A 21696-nucleotide genomic window follows, 5' to 3' on the forward strand; every position below is an offset into this window, starting at 1 on the left:
ACCTGGTCTTTCAGATAGCAGGTTGATGAGTTAGTGCTAGTTCCAATGTATTTATTCAATATAGTCATGGGGTCTTCAAATTCGGCCATTGCTGGAATGGTATTATTTCATTCAAAAGCACAAGAAGAGTGTGTATGGCAAATACTGATTGGGCCAGCACCCTTTGCAATGTCCAGGGATGTGCTGGCCTGGAGGCATGTTCAGGTGTACCCTGTTTGGGATATTTGAGGATTTGGCTGGGACAGGGATTTGGGATGAAAGGTTGTAATGTAAGTTATGCTGTTAGGATGTCTCATATCCACATCAAAAGTGACCTGCCTTCATTTATAGTTTATACATTGTTAAGAGTTATTTGTCCTGCAATAAAATACTGCAGTTCACATCCAGGACTCTCTACCTTGCTTGGATAGACTTTCTCTCTGGGTTTATGCAAGCTCAAGAGCTCTTGCTTTGGAAACAGGAGGTGATAGGGGGAAGGGCAAGAATTCCTTCTTAGCATTTCATCCATTGGATACAGCTATATGGGCATTGCTGGTATGAACTGGTGCTTTTGTCCCTTCAAAAACTAGTTCCAGCTTCCATTACTCTATACTGTCATGATGGCTTAATGCCAGTGCTGCTAATGCTCATCTGATAAACCCTTTATTTGCAACCTCCAAGTCACTTGGAGAGGATAATTGGTTCCTGTCCCTAGACAGAAGGCTGAATCCAGAGGTAAAGGAGTAACAAGCCTCTAAGGACTGTTTCCCCAAAGCCATGAACATGCTCAAAGATGCAGAAATACCACTTGGGTACATGCCCCCCTGCAAACAAGCTGCTTAAATAAACTGTTAGTTACCTAACAGATAAAAGGTGTGCCAAGTTGTGTTACACCATTAATTTACCTATCATTTGTGAAAACAGATGCTTTAAAGTATCACTTGTATACTATCTATGCTAGTAGGTTGTATCTAGATGTAAATGAAAGATAGTTATTAGCTTTAAGAAGTTCCTCTGTCACTAATAAATGGAATATGGTACATTTCTTATTATCAACTATGAGTTGGTCAGGCTGGAGGCAGAGGAAGAATCAGTGATGTGCAAAGTTGTCCTCTTTTGTCTCTCATAGAATCAGGATTAGTTGAGCTGACAAAAGATAAACAGGCAGATGGCACCTTATGGAGGGCAAAGCACACTGTCAAAGCACGTAAGATTGTCTGCCCTGGGGTTGGTCTGGCTTGGCACCCATTACAACAATAATTTAGAGCAGAAAATGAGAAAATCAAAATGTAAAGACAGAAAAATAATTGTCAAGGCTCTCAATTTTTCTTATTCATATGACAGAAGATTCTAAACTTTCTTCTGCAAAATCTTGGAAAACATGTGGAAGGCATTTGCCTCATACAGACACATTTGCTACACATATGTGGACAATGTAGTCCTAGAGTACAGAGTAAGTGTTCCTAAATAATAGGGAAATTCTACGGCTTCCTTGGAAAACAGGACAGCTAAGGGAGCACAGGTGGTGCCCAGAAATCCTGCATTAGGTTGTGCAGCAATTTCATTGTGCAAACACTGCTCAGAACTGCTCAGTCACCAGCACTAGCTTCTTCCCACCTCTAACACCAGATCCATATCCACTACCTCAAGATAGCATAACTAAACTCCATAGCCAAAAGGTTTGTATAATTTAGAAGTTTGACACAACTATTGAGGTAGTTAATGATGTATAAAACAAAAACAGATTTGATTCTATTCTTCTGAAAAAAATTGCTCTGCTTCTTTCTTTGTACAGAACTACTGCATAGCTTAGCCAAATACCTTTGTATAGTAAGGCACATCATGGTTCCATCTTTATTCCTTCTTGTAGTCTAGATGACTACAGGAATTTTGTGATTGCCCTGCCTAAATTTTTCGTCAACCTTTCTTTGAAGGCAGGTCATAGCTTGTGATCAGTTTCAGGATTTCAAACATGTTTTCCAATTTCTCTTAGGGGATGTTTTCCAGTAATTAATTATAATTACTGGTTTGTTAAGAAATTTATGGCTACCATGATATAAACAACCGCATTGGTTGTTTTGCTCCTGCCAAACTTCCTAATTTATCTAATTGGGTCACTGGTTTACTGAGGTATTCTTCAGGGAAAATTCTGCTGCTGCTTAGTCTGATATTGAGAAGTTGCAAAGGCTTCTTCCCTACAAGAAAGGTCATTAGCACCAAGTCTGATGCATAAGAAATTAGCTGTATGCTAATCCTAGGGTTGGCAGTGTGAGTAATCTGAGCACGAAGGGAAAGCTCAGGCTCGGTAGGCATGATTCATGCAATCCTACTGGAGTCTGCAGAGGTCGGTGTCTGAACTGAATCATCTGCATCTGATGTTCCTTCTCTTCTTGCCCAAGAGAATGAGGGAGCCTTAAACAGCCCTGCACCTTTTTCCCCAGCAGACTGATAAAGCTCCTAACCTTAAGTTTGTAAGGCTTGTGTTCAGACAAGGAGCAGGGATCATGAACAGTGTTATTCAGCATTGGCAGCTGGTGTAGATTACTGATATTTCATTTGTGTTATAGATTACAGAAAGCTTGGCAGCTTTTTGCAGCTACGTAAAATGTTATCTTTAGTAAAAGAAAGTAAATTCATATTAGGGTTTTAGCTTGTTTAAACTTTTAAATTCATAGAAATGCAGTAACAGGCCATTTTTATAATTCATTTCTGCTACTTTAGTTAATTTTATTTGATTTTTCTAAAAAAGGAAAAATTTTGACCTTATTGAAACAAGCATTAATTCTGTCACTGCCTTCAAAGGGCCTAGGATTCAATATCAGTGTCTATATTTGTAAGTCTGAATTTAGAACAAGTAGGAGAAAGCATTTGGTATGTTACAGACAAAAGTCATCTACAAGCTGTGTTCCATGCATAGTGAAAAATTATATATATTCTATCTGCACACATGCTTATCCAATTTTTTTAAAACTAGCTCATTGAATCACACATCTTAGAGTTAACAGATGGATGGTGTCTTTGTACCAGCCTCTACTTGCACTGCTGGACAGAGCAAAAATATTTATTGGAAGTTAAGTTCTCATCCTACAGTGTCATCTGGATCAAGAAAAAATTTTGGTTTTCAGAGAATTTAGCAACTCTGCTCTCTTCAAATGGCAAGAAGCTGCACATAGACCTACATATGAGCTGTGACTCTCATATGGCCTCCAAAAGTCCTGAACTTGCCCATATCCTCTAGTCTGAGAAGCAATGGATCTAGGAGTAAAGGTGAGCAGGCTATGCAGTGAGTTAGATCAGGACTTGACATGCAAGCTCATTTATACTTTTCTGGTAGTCAGCAAATACCTTGTCCACATTTTGTTATCTTCTAGAGCTAATAAATGGTACATTCTTATAATGTACTTTTACAACCTGTAAAACCAATTGTTTCATATAGTTACACTTGTACTTACAGTTTTGGATTACATGAGCCATTCTAGTCTTAAATTACCCTTTACCCTGCATATCAGTAGGTTAGTAGGAGACAGACTGGAGACTTTCTTCTTACCCTGGCATCTGTGGCCTTATACGAGACAGTGACCCCTTGGCGTATGCTTGTAGTGATGTACTAATGGGCAGGCAGGGACTGTTCAGCCTCTCTCAACCCTCCAGAGCTGAGATATCGACACAGACTTAAGTCAAGTTTAGGTCATTTATCTTTTTAAGAAATATCCACTAGTATTAGCATATAATAGCTAAAATTGTAAATACGTTTACAAAATCACCTTTGAATGGGTAATGGTGAAGTGGCAGTGAAAGAATGCAGTCTTGAAAAACACTACGGTGCGAGTTATCCACCTCTGGCACGGCAGTAAGGTAAGGGCGCTCAAGGGCGCGCTCGGAGTGTGCAGCGCGATCGCTGCCGGGTCCTGGGGCAGCCACGGCGCGGGGACGGCCCGCCGGCCGCAGCCGCTGCTCCCAGTGACATTCCCAGCGCATCCCGATGTGTCTGGCGGCTCTGCCGGAGCGCGCAGGTGACAGAGCCGCGCCCCGCCGCCCCAGGGACGGCTTCTCCCTCTTTCATCGCCAAATATCTGGGGAGCAGAGCCCTCCTTGGCCAAGCCCTGCGCGGGCAGGCGCGACCCCAGCCGCAGCGCCGCCGCCCCCGAGGCACCGCCCGGGGCCCGGCGAGCCCCGGGACGTGCGGGCGGCCGGCGCTGTGCCCGGCGCTGTGCCCGGCGCTGTGCCCGGCGCTGTGCCCGGCGGCGCGGGGCGAGGGCCGCGGGGCGGGCGCGCCGCCGCCGCCGCTCCCGGTGCCTCCACTCGGGCGGCTCCTGGCGGCGGCGGCGCTCCGAGCCCCTCCCGGCCGGCGGGGACGGCGGCGGCGGGGCCCGATGGCGAGACCCGGCGCTGCGTGCCCTCCGCCCGCCCGCCGGGTGATGGTGGCCGCACGGGCGCTGCTCTTCTGGGCGTTGGTTTACAGCTACTGCGGGGTGTGCGCCTGCATCGCCGGGCTGCGGCTGCTCTGGAGCATCGGCCGGCGGCCGGGCGAGACCTTCCGCTGGGTGGTGCGGGAGAACCCCCCCGCCTGCCTCAACGACCCCTCCCTGGGCACTCACTGCTACGTCCGTATCAAGGTGAGGGCGCGGGCGTGGGAGCGGGCCCGCTGGGCGCGCAGGCAGGCACCCACCCCCGCGCTCTGCATGACACCCTTGCCTGCCCTGCTGTGCGGGATGTGCTGTGCACGGCAGCCCTGCCTGCCCTGCCTGCCCTGCCGTGCGGGTGCGCTGTGCACGGCAGCCCTGCCTGCCCTGCCGTGCGGGTGAGCTGTGCACGGCAGCCCTGCCTGTCCTGCCGTGCGGGTGAGCTGTGCACGGCAGCCCTGCCTGCCCTGCCTGCCCTGCCGTGCGGGTGAGCTGTGCACGGCAGCCCTGCCTGCCCTGCCTGCCCTGCTGTGCGGGTGAGCTGTGCACGGCAGCCCTGCCTGCCCTGCCGTGCGGGTGAGCTGTGCACGGCAGCCCTGCCTGCCCTGCCTGCCCTGCTGTGCGGGTGAGCTGTGCACGGCAGCCCTGCCCGCCCTGCCGTGCGGGTGAGCTGTGCACGGCAGCCCTGCCTGTCCTGCCGTGCGGGTGAGCTGTGCACGGCAGCCCTGCCCGCCCTGCCGTGCGTGCTCGCTCAGCTGCGCGCATCCAGCGCCTGACTGCACTGCCCCGGCGAGCGGTGCCGTGCCCGGCCCGGCTGCGGGGCCTCAAGGCGGGAGGACGCGGTGCCCGGTCAGCCCGGGAGCGGAGCCCTGGGTGGGCGGTGAGAGGTTCCTCGGCCCCGGGTACCCCGCAGCCCACCGCTCCCTGCACTGCCTCTGCTCTCTCTGCTATTTACGGTTTGCCCAGTGGCAACGGGGAGCTCGTGTCGAGCATCAGGGAAAACGTAGAGCAAGAAGCTAATTGCTGTCCCTCAGGTTGTACCGTTTAAGCAACCAGTCAGTTTCTGTTCTTGTCTCAGGTCTTTGTGATTTGCTTCTTTATTAAATGCTCTAAATGAAGTTTTATTAACTGGGTTTCTTTTGCAGCTATAGGTGAGCATAGAATGCATAGCAAGTTTTCTAAGTGCTATTTTTCATAAAATAAGCATAAAGATCTCTGTTCCCAGGGTTCTGTGCAGATGGTTTTGTGCGAGGCAGTACTAATATAAATTAGTGAGCCTCCGTTTGTCATGATTTGCTTGTTTTCTTTTGCTAACATCATTAGGAGGCATGTGTGGGCTTTTTACTCATATGACATATTCTTTTATTCCAGTACCACAAAGCAGTAAATGAACAGGCTGCTGTGGAAGTGAGAGGGGTATGACAGTAATAGAAGAGCATTTGGGGCCAAATCGAATTGCTGTCAATATGACAGTTGATCACTCATTTCAGGAAATAACAAACTCTTGCTGATGGATAACAGTAGGCTAATGGATTACTTTCCAAACACATATATCCTACAAATCTATTCAGATTTCAATAAAACAGACAGTGCAACATCCTATGTCTGTTCTGGGGGTTAGAAAAAAGGGTACAGCAGGAACTCAAAAAGTCGATGGGCTTAGTTTGGGCCATGTGTTATCTAAACTGCTGCTGTACAAGTGGGGATAGTATTTTCAGGAGTAAAGGGAGTTCCTTAAAGCAACAAATAGATTAGAATAAAAACATGGAGGGCAAATCCCAAGAGGACACCGACTGAAAGAAGCAGCATGGAGGAAAGCTTACCCATTACTCACTAAATGAGAAACTGTGGAAGAAGACTGAGAAACTTCTACTTTTTAAATAGGAAAGGATTAAAGGCAGAGTGATCTGGAGAATGATACAGATAATGTAATGTCCCCAAAATTTAATAGGAATTTATTTTTGCCTCTAGGGACTTCAAATTCATTGGCGTCCCAGAGGTGAAATATCAGTGTAATTAAGGGCAAAACTGAGAAAAAGTCCATATTATATCCAGAGCAAATATAAAAAAATCCAAATAGTTCCCTCTTCAGAGCCCTTTCAAGAATGAGCATATAAGTTAATGGTTTTGCAGCTCATTAGTTACTTATGAGTGTAAAGATATCTCAGACCATTTGAAGCATCTTTGACAAGAAAACCTTTTTTCATGCATTTGTGATCCTTGCCTCTGATATTAGCTCTTGATGTATAGCAAAGGCATGGGTTTTTTCTTTCTTTGTTGAAATAGCAGAGACAGTGCAGGCTTTGACATTTGTTCAGGAGCTGTACAACCCTTCTTCCTGCAGTTTCTTTCACATGACTTCTAAACAGTATTTTGTGAGCCAACTCCCAACTTCTGTATCTATTTCTGTGTCAGAATTCAGTAAAACCTCTAGGTCATAATCACAGTTTATTTAAATTCTACTGGATTTGACCTTCAGTCAGTGTAAGCTTGTGTACATCCATTCACTTCAATAGCATTTCAGCATTCAGCTTCTACAATAAGTAAGTTACCTGCTTGTAATTCTCATAAGATCCAATTCCTTAAAAGATGCATCAGAAACTGACTATTGACAAGGCAGAAAGAAGATTATAACATTAAAGCTTAATTTTCTGAAGTGAGTCTGAAACCTAGAATGATAAAAACTAGCAAATATGTCTTGCTTTCTGGTTACTTAGTTTTGATTGGTTTTGGTTGTTAAGAATACAAGTGGTCCTTTATCATGCCAGAATGCAATGTGATGGTTTTAAATAGTTGCATAATCTTACCAGCTAGCTGAAAGATTGGAAGTGCATTTAAAGTATTTTGCATTTTAAAGTCCTTCTATAAAGTACATGACTGGTGTCTGTGTGAAAGCCACGTGCTTGCTGTGACAATAACCTGCATTTCCCAGTGGCTGTGCTCTGTCAGAAGTGTTCATGTGCTCAGGGCTGGGCCAGCACACAGGCACAGCCTGGCAGGTATTGTGGCTGGCCCTTCCTGGAAGAAGCTGAGGTAGGTGTGCAGGGCATGGGATACTCAGCATTGCCAGGGTGTAGCAAACACCTGATCTCAGAAGAAAAGAAGGCTTCAGCTTCAAAACTGATAATTTGATATTTTTTTAGGGGCGATGTATTGTTTCTTAGAATATGGTCTGAAACCATCATCATTCTCAAATCCCAAAGCAGTAGTTCTATGCAGCAATAAACACACATCTTTTTCTCTTATTTTAGGATTCAGGGTTACGATTTCACTATGTGGCTGCTGGAGAAAGGGGCAAACCACTCATGTTGCTGCTTCATGGCTTTCCAGAATTCTGGTAAATCACCCTTCACCATTTTCTATTATAAAAGAGGATGCATAAGATATGCAGGATGAACAAGGATGAACACCTCTGCATAAATATCCCCAGTGTAATCCCTTATATGTATTTATGAATAGTAATGGCATAAAGTTTCAGAAGGCAACGAACCATTGAAACATTTTTTTAACTGCTGCATCCACAAAAAAAAAAATCCAGACTAACACAAACCAACCATCTTTTTTGTACTGTCAATCCATTTTTCCTCAGCTATGTAGCCTTTCCTGCAAACTTTGTGAAGGAACTGCTAATTTTAAACAAATTTCCTGTTTGGATAGTACTTGTGCTATATGGCTAAACTTATGAATTATAGCAGAGAGCGTTAAAATAAGGATCCATTATATTTTAAGTGCAATCAGGATTGAACTCCATTTATTAAAAATACTACACATTAATTTTTAACTGGGGGAGGGGAAGAACTATGAGTTCTATAGGCTATTGTGCGGCCTAATTTCAGAATCTACTCAGGGAAAAAGGTTCTATTATTAGTTCATCACAAGATGAATGATGAATCCAACCCAATCCTAAATGTTTGTTTATAACAATGAAAAGCAGTCATGTGTCCAATGATTTAACCAAATTGCTCAGGCTGTCGTTGTCAGGTTTAACTAGTGAAGCATGGCTTACAGAACTTGCACAGAAAAAAACAGTGAGGGAATAAGGGCAGTACTAATGCCAGAAATACAGGAAGGTAAATGATCCTTTTCCTTACCAAACTCAGCTGTGGGGCTAGAGGCCACTGCTGGAGCTGTGATCTCCCAGTCTGTACTCAGGTCATACCATGCTAAACTGACCCAAGCAGAAGAGAGGTCAGATCTCTTCCCTCAGCAATTTCCCCTAGGTACTCTGTCCCAGGATGATGGGACAGAGCCACATTTCTGTTAAGTTAAATTTTCAAAGAACGATGTTATTCAAGGAATAAATTGCTATCTAAAATTATTAAAGCTGTAAACTTTGATTGAAAGGACAGTTAGATGGGCCAGTGCATATTCTATTCAAACATTATGCATATCTTGCATAAAGCATATTCTAACATAGGCAACAAGACTACAGCTGATTTCCCCTATGGGCGAATAGTAATGGATAAATTAGCATTTTATGTACATATTCTACTGAGATTAGGTATATTATTTTTAAAAAGCAGAAAGTAATTCTTACCATTTTGAATAGTGAGTCACGATATAAGTGGCAGCTACTAGACTTTATTGTCTGACTAGTCAAAAGGGATGAATAAAAAACCCCTTATATAGGTCACTGGGACCACCAAGACTTTCTATCACTGTTCTAGTCTGTAAACCAGTCATATTACCAATATTTGTGTTAGGTTGTTCATTCACTCAGTGAATACTTTTTCATTCAGAAATAGTGATTGTTCTGAAAGCACAAGATAAAATAACCACCATTTAAGAGAGATGTAAAGCAGCATCAAATTTGTATTGTTTGTCTAGGGAAACAAGAAGGATATTATCCACAATTACAGTTCTTAATTTTAATAAATCCTCTGCCTTCAAATGTCCCAAGGTTATAAATAGGACAAATATAACCAAGCAATACTGACCACTAAGAGTGATAGAGAATGTCTGAAGGTGACAGATCACTAAAGAATGTAACACACCAGAGCCAATGAGTGTTTTAGATGCATAAGAACTTGAAAATCAATATATTGTGGAAGGTCAATAATAAAATACTTGAAACTGGACATACTGTGATGAGGCATACATTACTTAAATGTAATGTGATACTTAAAAGTTGTGTGTTAGATGCTACATTTTATACTACTTGCCCTTTAGAAAAAATGTGATCAGAAAGTCTCAAAATAGATTAAACCTTATGAATGTGGAGGCATTCACAGCATTTCCAAATTCTGCTTGCAAAGCAGTTTTCCAATGGCTATATATCATATGGAATAAAAGGGTTTATTTGAATATAAAACCTACCCATTTGATAGGTCAGATATTTGGAGACTGATGGATGTTGTGAAAACAGAGGATGAGAATAGCTTGTAGACATTTTCTGAAAACAAAAATAGTTGATTTATTTATTTATGGGCCTGGTTCTTTCTTCTTACTGAAGTATATAGAATAGCTGCAACAGTTACCATGGCAAATTCAGCTTCCAAGTCATTATATAACACCTTTAAAAAATTCATTCCTGGGCATCTCAGCTAAACCTTGTCTTTGCATTATATAGCACTGAAATGAAAATGTTCTGACTGTTTTGTTTATATGAATACAGATTCCTATCACTGAGTGTTCCTGTAACCTTATTTAAGTTCAAAGTCCCTGATAGGCTGGAGGCAAAGGTAAAGTGGAAGAGCCCATGGTCTGATACAGACACTGTTTGCATCAAGGTAGAATTCTGTGCATCATACTTAAAACCACCGCTGATCCAAATGTTACATATCCTTTCTCTGAAACTTGAAATAAGCAGCAGTAAAAGCTAGATCCTAGCACAGAGGAATACAGTCACTGTTATACATGTCCAGAAGGATCATGTTTTTCATACATCTTTCTAGTACAGTGTAAGATAAGACCATGTCTGTCTTGGTACTGACTACTCTAAAATTCATTTGGTTTCAATAACAGCTGAAGGACAGGTAGTTCTTGCAGTTTAAGACCCACCATTTTCTTTTTATTTTTGCTTAATAACACACACCCAACCACTACATACAGTTACGGAGTGAGGAATAGCCCAGGCCTTTGCCTAAGTTCTTGCCTTTGTATGCCTTTTGATGTATGTAATGCTATCACTCTTTTCCATAGAAACACAAGGCTTTGATTAGTACCAACACATTAAGAGAGTTTGTTCCTCAACAGTTCTGGTACAGAGACACATGAAACCGTACACAGGATAAATCCTATAAACTTCAGCAAGATCATTTGTTTTTAACTGGATTTCTTTCTTTGGTTTATTTAGTGTGCAAATTATTTGACATGCTTTTTCTGAATAGGAAAAAAAAATCCAAAACATGCCTGTGAGTAAGCCAGGGAGAAGAAAAAGCTTTTCAGATCTTACTTTTTTGATGCTACTGTGGCTCCAAGGATAAAACAGAGTAGTCCTCCCTATATTCAGGTTTATGCCTGCTTCCTTTGCAGCAAAGGGACTGTGCCAGACCCAGGAATTGTTGAAAAACCCTGGCTCTGGCCATGCCCCTTTTCTGGCAGCTGCACTTTGTTACTGGGGAATTCAAGACAGGAGCACAAAACTACTGCAGCCACAAAGGACCATCAGCACAGCACAGAAAGGAAAAAGAATCTCATAGCAAAAAAAGCCATGCTAGTTTTCCCTCACATATTTGGGTGAAAAAGCATTGACTGTGTTTTTGGTATCATAATGCTTGACCTTGTAACTCCAATTTTTTTTTCCCCTTTGTTAGGTATTCTTGGCGCCATCAATTGCGGGAATTTAAAAGTGAATATCGAGTGGTGGCCCTGGATTTGAGAGGTTATGGAGAAACAGATGCTCCTCCTCACAAAGAAAATTACAAGTTAGATTGCCTGATAGCAGACATAAAGGATATTTTGGAATCTCTAGGTGCGTTAGTAGAAGAAAAACCTACTTGACTCAAAAATTACTTGATTTTCCAGGAAAAGAAACCCACATAAATATCTAGCACTGTTGTGGTTTGTTGTTGTTTTTTGTTTTTTTTTTTAATATATGCATCACAGAGGTGTATAGATATAAATTTAAGGATACGAATATTTCTTGGACAATTATAAATGAAAAAGTGTTGTTTTCTAATTACAATGTGTATGTCAGTAGAAGCAATATGTAAAAATGATTTTTTCATCAAGAATTTTGAAAGCAAAATTCCTATGTGCTGTAAAATCCAGCAGTACAAACCTGTGGTCTTTTTCCCTAAGAGGTCTTTCGTCCTAACCACTTGCACTTAGTGGATAATATTCTAAGAGTTTTAAAGCACTTGCAGACCAAGGAATTTATATCAGATTACATTCTTCTTGCACAAACAAGACATAAGAAATATTGTAGGCTTTACAGAGATGGTGAGAGTGCATCTGCTGTATTGGGAAAAAAAAAAGCCCTCTGAAAATACTACCCTCTGCACAATACTACTCCTGCTACTCCTGTCAGTTCTCAAGGGCTGAATCACTCTGTCTTACACAGCAGTGAGAGCAGAAGGGACAAGGGGGCACACTGCTCTCTGTGGCAAATACACAGCATAAAGGTCTAGAGCTGAAGTGCAAAATTTGCCACTCCAGTTCAGTTTGAAGTGTCCCTGTTTGGGTGATAAATTGTAACCCCTCGTGAAGGATATTTCCCTTCCATACCAAGATCAACGCAAGGGATTAGATTGTCATTCTCTGAAGAATTATAATTCCCTGGATACTCTAGTCATAGTAAAACAATTACTGCATTTCATATAAAGAAATAATAAAGCACTGATTCAAGTTCTGAGATTTGAATTTAGGATTTGCTTTACTTGTGATGTTTGAGTATTGGCAAAAGATTGGGCAGGCAGTCCTCACACAGTGTTGACATTTTCCAGCCTTTGCTGGTTGTGTTAATCTCCATGGTAACACCATGGTTATGCTTGAGAAGTGCTCTCAGCATAATTCAATTTCAGAGGGATTTAAATTTTTTTGGGGAAGATCACTTCAGAGCCTTGTTATCTTTGTTTGTCCTAATCCCAAGTTAAATTCTTTTGGAGGACTTGATCATATCAAAAGTGCTCCAAAAGATTTCTATCCAAGCGAGTTTATAAGGTTTTTTGACAACTGTGTCCAAATTTATGTCAGAATTCTAAACATCTTGGCTTTTATATGTTTCATTTGTAGTCTGTGTGCTCAACATTCCAGTCCTCATTGAGGATGATGGTATCTGACACTAGAGTATGTTGTTTTCCAGCAGTAGTTAAAGGAAGGGTGATTAAGCTTTCAAAACACTTGGTCACTATCTTGCCCATGCCCCTTCTATTGCTGCTAAAATACAAATTTTATTGATGAATTAAGTATGTGAATGTCCAGAACTTATAGAATTGCCAACAGAACAGCTTACGGAGAAAAGCTACAGGCCTCCTAAGTGTATAAATGGGAGTGTTTACACATGCTATATATATATGGCTATTAAGTAGAATGCCCACTTTTGGCATAATGATGCCACTGAGTGCTTAGATAACCTCTCATATTTAGAGAAATGCATTAGGATTGATCTTGTTCTGGAGGTGGTCAGGAGATTGCTCGTCTGCAGTTTCAAATTTTAAACTCCCTAAACATGGCAAATGTACATGTGTTATAATGACTGCAGTGTGAACTGGCTATCTGACCCTGCACTGGCCAAGACGTGAACAGAGAGGCCATCTGCATATTAAGTAACTTTAGGGTGATATGGAGGTAGTAGAGTTAAAGTTGAATTAAGTCCAATTAAATACTTTGACATATTTATAAATTTTTAAACTATAACAGTGCTCTATTTTTTCTGACCATTAGTAATGGAAGTGGTGCAGTATTGAAGCTACATGAATAAATGTGCTGAAACACCTATTTAGCCCAATAATGATTTTATTGTATGAGCTGATTTCTGTGGATACTAATTCCTTTGAAATAAAAGCATGTGTCTATGTTTATGTGGTAGGATACAACAAGTGTGTGTTGATTGGCCATGACTGGGGAGGAATGATCGCTTGGTTAGTGGCCATATGTTACCCTGAAATGGTGACTAAGCTGATTGTGGTTAATTTCCCTCATCCTTCTGTATTTACAGGTAAGTTTCACAGTAGTCTTTGTTAATCCAAAGTATCTGCATTTTGGTTGTGCTTGCTTTGAGAACCAACAGCCTGCCTCAGTAGATGAGCTGCAAGTACTCTGTGGCTCTCACATGGCTAGACTGTATTTTATGAAGCAGTAAGATATCAAGTATTTATTTAACTTTTGAAAATAAATTCATTGTAGGAAGTGGGAATATTTGCAACCAAAGTTACAGATTTTTTTTAATCCTTGAGGGTCCACAAACAAGATTTTCAAACACACAAATATGTTTTGTTGCACTTTATCACTGTTTATCACTGTTGTAAATATCAGGAAAAAAATTCCCAAAGAAGGACGTATATTGTATTACAATTTAGTAAAGGCTGCACTGCATTATTGAATCTGCATAAGCCTGTCTTTGTATGAATGTGAATCAGAGATTAGAATTACATCCTGATTTAGGTGACAAGTGACAATTTATGATCTGGTACAATATTCATTGGAAGAAGTCTTTCCAGGCTACTTAATAGAGCTCAGGAATATACCAGTACTTTGCTGAAACAGGACTTGTTTCACTATTTGTTGTGTGATAGAGCTGAGTTTGTCTACTACCCAGAACTACAAAATATTTCATAGGAATTATATAAACATTCAGTAATGTAAAGGGAAGTACTATCTCACTAATTTGAATTTTTGCAATTGCTGCCCTTACCCTATCTCCATTTAAAAAGTCACCCCATTTCCCCATAAATAGCTAAGAATATTCAGCAGAGCTTTAATTTTAATTTCAATTGAATGTAAATCTGACCTTACACTGTGGAATCAGACACACCACCCATATTTGTTGTTCTCAGTGTTCTTGGGTACCTTCCTAAGATACTAAAGAACATTTTGCCACATGTTTAATCCACACTTACCCATGGAAAGCACGTGAGCTCTGTTTAGCACGTGAGCAAGCAGAAGATTTTTGCAGTGTTTTCAATGAGAGCAGGAGCGAGCTGTAGAAAAGATAATTGCATTTTATTATAGTATTTGTTTGCATATTTGTTGAACTACAAAATCTATTCTGTAGCCTAATGAATTCTCCCTACATCAAATTTATTCTACTGTGGATTAAAAGAAAATACACAGTTTATAAATAGTACAGAAAAGTGATCAGTGCTGACAATGGTCCATCAGGAAAAATATAATAGATAATGCAATTTAAGAATGTACAAGTATGAAATTTTAGAAGATACCTAACACCTCAATTTCTGTTGGCTTAAAACCAATTTTTATCCACTGTCAGAATTAATATTTCAGAGATATTTCCTGTGTTGGATATGTGGTTTTTACATTCCTAAATTTGCGCCTGTAAAGGAAAAGTTCTAGACTTCCTAGTACCTGCACACATTGTGTGCTTGCTTTGAGGAAGTTAGGTATTTGAATGTCAGTGTTGACTCTTGAAACTCACTGAAGACACAGATTTAAATTAAAAAAAAAAAAAAGTCAGTGCAAGTTTGTGATAGTGATAGATAGATAGATAGATAGATGGATAGATAGATAGATAGATGATAGATAGATAATAATTTTCTTTTACTATATATGCTCCTATGTCTTTAAAAATGACCATAAAAATCTTTGACTCTATGTAACCTTTATTATAGTTCTTGAAATTGCCAAGAAGACACTGTTAGAAAAATTCTATACTTCAGTGAACAGTAGTGATGCAGTCTTTAGAATGTCAGTGGATCATCATCTACAGATTTCTGTGCATCACATAATTGATGAGAGAAATACCTATTTATGCCTTTAATTTCATATCTGGGAAAAAATGCTTTGGACTAGCTACACAAATAGATCTCTAAGTGAAAAACTATCATGCAATTAAATTCTCCAGTGCTGCTGTCCTCACCTATTCTTTGGCAAACTTTTGTTTTGCTGGCTGTTTCTACTAACATTTATAGAAGAAGTATCTTCTAATGGCTACATCATATATTTACTCCTGAAACAATAATCATCTTTTGTCACACAGCATACTTTAATGTAATATTTTTAAAACATTCCTTTAAGTTTAAAAAATTGTAATATTACTAGTAATTTTGTTTGAGCCATCAGTTTTCATTTTTAATTCATGGACATTTTTGTTTCAGAATACATTCTACGACATCCATCACAATTGATTAAATCTGGTTACTACTTCTTTTTCCAAATGCCATGGTTTCCTGAATTCATGTTTACACTAAATGATTTCAAGGTGAGCAAAATGAATGCTCTTGTTTATATATGTAACTGTGACTAATGGAATAATTGCCACCTACATTGATCCCTTCTGATGGAGTTGTAATTACTGGAAAAAAATATGGAGCCTTCTGATTTTTCTTCTTAAGCTTTATATAAAGTAGCACACCAGTACATAGAGTCTCTGAGATTAACTCTTACTTTTGCATTTCTGGGAGGTGCTGAGGGAAGTATTTTTGCCCTCAGCATTGCAGTGCATTACTCCACCTGAAGAGTCAGCTGGTTCTACTTGTGCCCATACCAGTGGGACACAGCTGGTGCCTGGGGACTTCCTGCTGACTTATCTGAAGCTCCTGTGTGCAGTGGGACATCCTCTTATCTCTCAGAGCTTGCTACAGGGCAGGCAGTGCGGGAGGCTGGGCACTGCACTCAGCCGGGTGATGAATTGTGCCCGAGAAGCCAAGGCCAACATTTTGTATAACCTCAAATATGAGTAGGAGTCAATAGAAAAGGGCAACGGTGCAGGGATACACCCTCCTACACACCAACAGCCCCAGCACAGCTCCCAGTGCTGCACACACAGGGCACAGCCAGCTGGGAGGTCATGAATCCTGCCCTGCCACCTGCTGGGGTCCATCCCAAACAAAACTAGGTGCCTGCCACAGGTAGCAGGTCAGGATGCAGTAACTTGGTAATACTGGTATTTCTCTGTACTTGATTATTCTATAATAAGTTATACTTGAGATGTTTACTTTGTGCTTTACGCATAACTCTCTAAAAACTCATTTGAACCATTCATTGTACTTTGAACATAAACAGATTTTATAAATATGCATAAACAGATTTTAGAAAGATGTTTTCCATGTTGTCCCATTTTCTAACTATCTTACATAATATTTTTTTCTTCTTGCTTTTGTAGGTTCTGAAAAGTTTATTTACCAGCCAGGCCACTGGAATTGGAAGGAAAGGCTGCAGATTAACTGCAGAGGATATTGAAGCTTATCTCTATGTCTTTTCACAACCCGGAGCATTAACAGGACCCATTAACCATTACAGAACTCTTTTCAGGTCAGTGTAATATTTCCAAGCAAAGGAAAATATTCTAGAGAGTCCCCTGGAGCCCAGAAGTGTTACTGTGGCTCCTCTCCTGCTGCTAAACCAGGGGAAAACCCCAGGTGTGTTCCTGAAGCCTCACCAGGTGGGCACAGGCCCAGTCCAACAGTGAAGGCCAGGTGTGTTCTAAGAGGTGTCCACACAAAACAGCAAAACAAGCAGAGTGCACAAAAGGAAAGTCTTTGTTTCAAAATTTAATAAAACAAAGACTTTTGTTCATTCACAGTCCCCATGGCAATCTCACAAATCCACCTCTAAATAATACTTTAAAAATTAACATCAATTAATTGTTTGCATTTACAATTCATATTATGATAATATCTATCAAGATCTTACTATTATATAATACTATTAGATGATATGGTATCCAAGTATGCCATACTTGGATGCCATATCATCCCTCACTTGCAATTTTACAAGACCCTATCTGGCACAATTTTATTGTGTTTAGGCTATTTCTGTTTTTCAGAAAGGTGGGAGAGGTTTTTTATAACTAAGCCTAAAACTAACCTAACTTGGTTTGGGTTTGGCGGGGTTTTTTTATTCCTTTATTTGTCTTAGCAGACTCACTTCATAGAGTATAACAGAGATAGCATCATAATAGGAAATATTTTTGTGAGATTAATATTTATTTTCTCAAACAGCTTTCTGACAGTTTTAACTTTCCTGAAAGGAGTTGGATTAGCCTTAGAGACTGACATCCTCTTTTTTATCTACCAAAAACAGGGCCAGAAGGTCTTAACTCTGCATATATTCTACTTACAGCACTAATTTGGACTAAATCAAGAAGAGTGGCATTGAATTTGTTTTTCCTTTATAATCTCCAGTCTTTAGTAGTGATAAATGTCCTTCATGCTTCTCTAACAAAAGACCAGCTTCCCAATATCCTTTAAAACAACAATTCCCTTCTTTCCCTAAACTCAGGCAGTAGATGCTTGAAGTAGCATAACTTTTCATTTTCCATAGTCCAAATTTACTGCCACCTTTATTGCTCTTTCTGTGTCATCCATGCTGTCGCTGTCAGGAGAGCAATCAGCAGGGAAAACACAGTGAGGAAAACAGGGACCTGAGCTAGGTGCTGCCTTGTACAGGCTGAGCCAGAACTGGAACGAGGAAGCAGAAGGCTAACCCCAAACATGGCTGAAATGGGGAATAAAGGAGACGGCTGTGCTGGTAACAGTGCACTTATTTAAAGCTGTGCAGAGAGCAGCCGATGACATCAGCTGGCATGTCCAAGGGCCAGGGGCTGCCTGGCTGCCCCGGGCTCCCCAGGCCTGCAGGAGCCCTGGGCAGGGCTGATGAGGAGCTCAGAGGCGTCAGCGCCCCCAGCCCTGCTCGTTCCATCGGCCACAGCCCCTCGCTCCGCTGCGTGTGCACATTAACCAGATGCTCCTCTGACAGCAGTGACGTGCCTGTGACAGCTGAATTGCTCTGAGAGTCACAGACAAATGGAAGAGTTGTGAACATTTAAACTATTGTTTCAGGCCTTTTCAGACTCAAAACCAAAGTGTAGTATCAAAGTCAGAAAGTATCTTCACAGCTATTAATTCCTCTGTGTGTTTTGTGGGTATGTTTGTGCATTGTTTGCTTTATTCTTCTGATGAATAAAGCAAGAAGAACTGCACTGAATTCAGAGAATCTTATTTAGGTGCTTATCAGCCACGATGAAGCAGGCTTTGGACTGGAACAAAAAGATCAGTCACACAGTTCTTGTCACCAGTTCTGATGGTCACGCCCTATGGGATGGGAATTGTTAAATATGAAAACTGGATTGGAATTTTCCTTTTCCCTCCTCTAAGTCATTAAGCAGCACTTGGATCCTGATGACTTGTACTGACCAAAATTCCCAGTGGGCTGATGCTGGTGACCTATGTGTTAAAGGGTTCGACTCATTGCTATCCACTTGGAGGTTTTCTTCAGAGACTAATTTTTCTGGAATGTTATTTCCAGAGAGGTGATTAAAATAACTTACTTCCATCCATCCCCAGCACATTTTTTTATAAATAGCACAGTGGTCATTTCTTTTCCTATACATTAAATACAAACATTTTGAGAATAAATCCATAAAGTTTTTATATCATGCTTGGTTAAAAGACATAGGTAAGAAGCTGGAACTTGAATTTCTTCTGATGCACCATTTGTTTAGAAAATAGCATTAGTTCTCTTGTAACAGTTAAGAAGTACTTGTCTGTTTACAGAGAAACTGTATAACAATGCTGTATGAAAGTCTGTTTTTCAAAGACTGTAATATTTCATGAATGGAACTTCCCTTTCTAAATGAGAAATCTGCACATTATTTGTTATTAAAGGCAATTTCTGGAAAGTTCAGGAATTATATAATTTCCTATATTCCAGACTGAACAGAAATATAGTGTAGTTCATAGGCAATGAAAAGTGACAAAAAAAGCCTGTGAAAAAAAGCCTGTAAAAAGCCTGATAGAGTTTACCTAAGTGAGGCTGCAAACCTTGCAAGGTACAAAACAGTAAACTGTACAGTAGTGAAAAAACACACATTAAAAGTGAAAATTTCCAGTATACTGGATTAAAAGGTAGAGAGATTAGTCTCAATGCACGGAATCAGGTATCAGATTATCAGCTTTTAAAATTGATACTATGAAAAAGCTGTGGTTCAGTGGGTGAGGTCAAGTTGTTTGCAAAATGAGATTTAAATCCATTGGTAAAAAGGGCCATTTTAAGAATTTTTTGAAATCATCAATCAAAATGAAATTATTATCTAAAGTGATCTTTTATTAGCATTCCTTGACTTTGCATGTAAGTACAGAGGAAGAATGTCTTCAATGTCTCATTTTATTTGTCTTACTTTAAACTAAGACATGTCACCTTCTTTGTCTTGCTCTTTTTACAGAGCATAGTCTCTTAACTAACTCCTAACTTTACAACTAGTAATTACATAAGTCATAAAAGTTTATTCAGGAAATCTTTTTCTATACATTACTGGTTTAAAATAATCATGTTTTTACATTAATTCAATAAAGATTTGTATCTGATCAGATGGAATTTATTTTGAATTGTCACAGCTCATCTGTCACCGTATGTGGCTAAAAGTAAGCAATTCAAGCTTAGATAATTTTTTTGGCATCTTTGAAATATGCTGGAATAAATTCCAATAGGTTAATGCTGAAAAGTCTTTCATACTAGCTACTTGCATCTTTCATATCTATAATATGAGGTAATATTTATAAAATTAACAACTTTAAATAATGGTATTAAGAAAAAAATATTAAAGTTTGAGTAAGTCATTTTGATAGAACTTGGAGTCACAGTGGTTTTTTGATATTGTAGAAGATATTGTGGCACCTAGAAAGTTTGCAATGAGATTCACTGCATTGATTTCAAAATCTGTATTGAATATGGCTTGGTGAATTTTTATTAAAGTAAAACCTAACTAAATGTGTTTTATTTTTAAAGCTGCCTACCTCTGCAGCATCATGAAGTTATCATGCCAACCCTGCTGTTATGGGGAGAAAGAGATGCATTTATGGAAGTTGAGATGGCAGAAATTACAAGGATTTATGTTAAAAATCACTTCAGATTAACTATTTTGTCAGAAGCCAGTCATTGGCTCCAGCAGGATCAACCTGACATAGTGAACAAGTTGATATGGACCTTTCTTAAGGAAGAGACAAAAAGAAAAAGAGAATAACTGTTTGTACATGTTTTAAGGGGTCTAAATAAAAGCTCTTCAGATTTAAAACCTAATTGTTATCAGGGCCATATTTCCAGCCTGCCTTCTATTTTGAGCTCTGTTAGAGAAGTGTTTTCATTGTACTGTACATTTGGACACTAATCGTACAGCTAAAAGAAGTGAGTATGAGAATATACGATACCAACATTGGTTTTACCTGTATACTTGTATTTTGCACATAAAAACACCTGCCTTAAAATACATATGTATTTGTACAGAAAGAAAATCATGGAAAGTTGCTTGGTTTTGTTTTTTCCCTTGCTTTACAGTTGTAATGTGTGGTGCCTTTTACAAATTTATAATGAAACAATAGAGTGGTGCCATACTGAAGAAAGTCACAAGTTTTCATTCTAGATTTGCCTGAATTTTTTTAATGTATTTTACCATTAAACAGTAACTCTTTTTATCTATATTTTAGCATACTGAACGATTGAAAATTTTCTGGGTATGTTTCTAGTCTTCAAGTGAATAATGATCCGTATCTTGTTGTATTGTTGAATGCAGCTGCTTTGCGCAATGTGTTTTTCTTTCTTGACTAAAAAATGGGAAACCTGTACACTCCACATGTCTGAACAAGAACAATGGAAAATTTAGATATAACATGTATCAAATTCACCTCTGTCTAATAAAATGCAACTTATAAGACTCCCACTACTTTATCTGACTTCTTGTGGAGAGATTTGCTGAAGCTAAGAACTGTGTTTGAATAGCTGAAGTGTCTGGTCTAGCATTCAGCCTGGACAGTCATGATACGATTGTTGTCAATTCTTGAAAATAATGCCTCATTGTTGGCATTATCCTTCCTATGTCAGCAACTACTGTTCTTGTCTCCAAAAACTGCTGCCCGGTTCCTGTGTTTATAGGAGGAAGAGACACGGTGATTATGGACACAAAGGGTAGAATTAACTTGCATGTGATGGCAGGGGAGAAGAAAACTGTATGCTAACTACAAAGGGAAACAAAATAAAAATACGAGACCACAGAGTAGGAGTCACTGCCTATCAGCTTTCCAAAGACTCCTCTGCACCTGCAGAGCAAGCGCAGCGCCTTGGAATCAAAGGTGCAGGAGAGCCCACTGAGGGAAGCATCAGGGCCAGGCGAGCCTGAACCAGGTGTCCCACCAGAGCAGGAGAGATGCTGGGGAGCCGCAGCACATCGCCACACTCTTTGGAGTTATGGGATGTGTTATGG

General features: G+C 40.1%; 2 protein-coding genes across 3 annotated transcripts in view; one reads left to right on the forward strand and one right to left on the reverse strand.

Annotated features, from left to right (window-relative positions):
* The window catches only part of TGFBR3 (transforming growth factor beta receptor 3), a 226716-nt gene that overhangs the window by 163115 nt on the left and 41905 nt on the right, over positions 1–21696 (reverse strand). For both annotated transcript variants that reach the window (XM_077785441.1, XM_077785442.1), the window contains one exon: positions 14384–14464. The gene's annotated coding sequence lies outside the window, so the exon portion shown is untranslated. The remainder of the gene's footprint in view (positions 1–14383; positions 14465–21696) is intronic.
* Positions 4316–21156, forward strand: EPHX4 (epoxide hydrolase 4). The gene is made up of 7 exons (XM_021526313.1): positions 4316–4595; positions 7634–7719; positions 11138–11295; positions 13354–13482; positions 15599–15702; positions 16606–16754; positions 20229–21156. The coding sequence occupies exons 1-7, from the start codon at positions 4353–4355 to the stop codon at positions 20461–20463; spliced, it is 1104 nt and encodes a 367-aa protein (XP_021381988.1). The 5' UTR covers positions 4316–4352; the 3' UTR covers positions 20464–21156.

This window comes from Lonchura striata, chromosome 9, assembly GCF_046129695.1.
Source record: "Lonchura striata isolate bLonStr1 chromosome 9, bLonStr1.mat, whole genome shotgun sequence".
Lineage (NCBI taxonomy): Eukaryota > Metazoa > Chordata > Aves > Passeriformes > Estrildidae > Lonchura > Lonchura striata.

Coding starts and splice junctions, on each gene's coding strand:
- EPHX4 (XM_021526313.1), top strand. CDS start 4,353: ATGGCGAGACCCGGCGCTGCGTGCCCTCCGCCCGCCCGCCGGGTGATG. Junction 4,596..7,633: donor ACTGCTACGTCCGTATCAAG/GTGAGGGCGCGG, acceptor CTCTTATTTTAG/GATTCAGGGTTACGATTTCA. Junction 11,296..13,353: donor GGATATTTTGGAATCTCTAG/GTGCGTTAGTAG, acceptor TTTATGTGGTAG/GATACAACAAGTGTGTGTTG.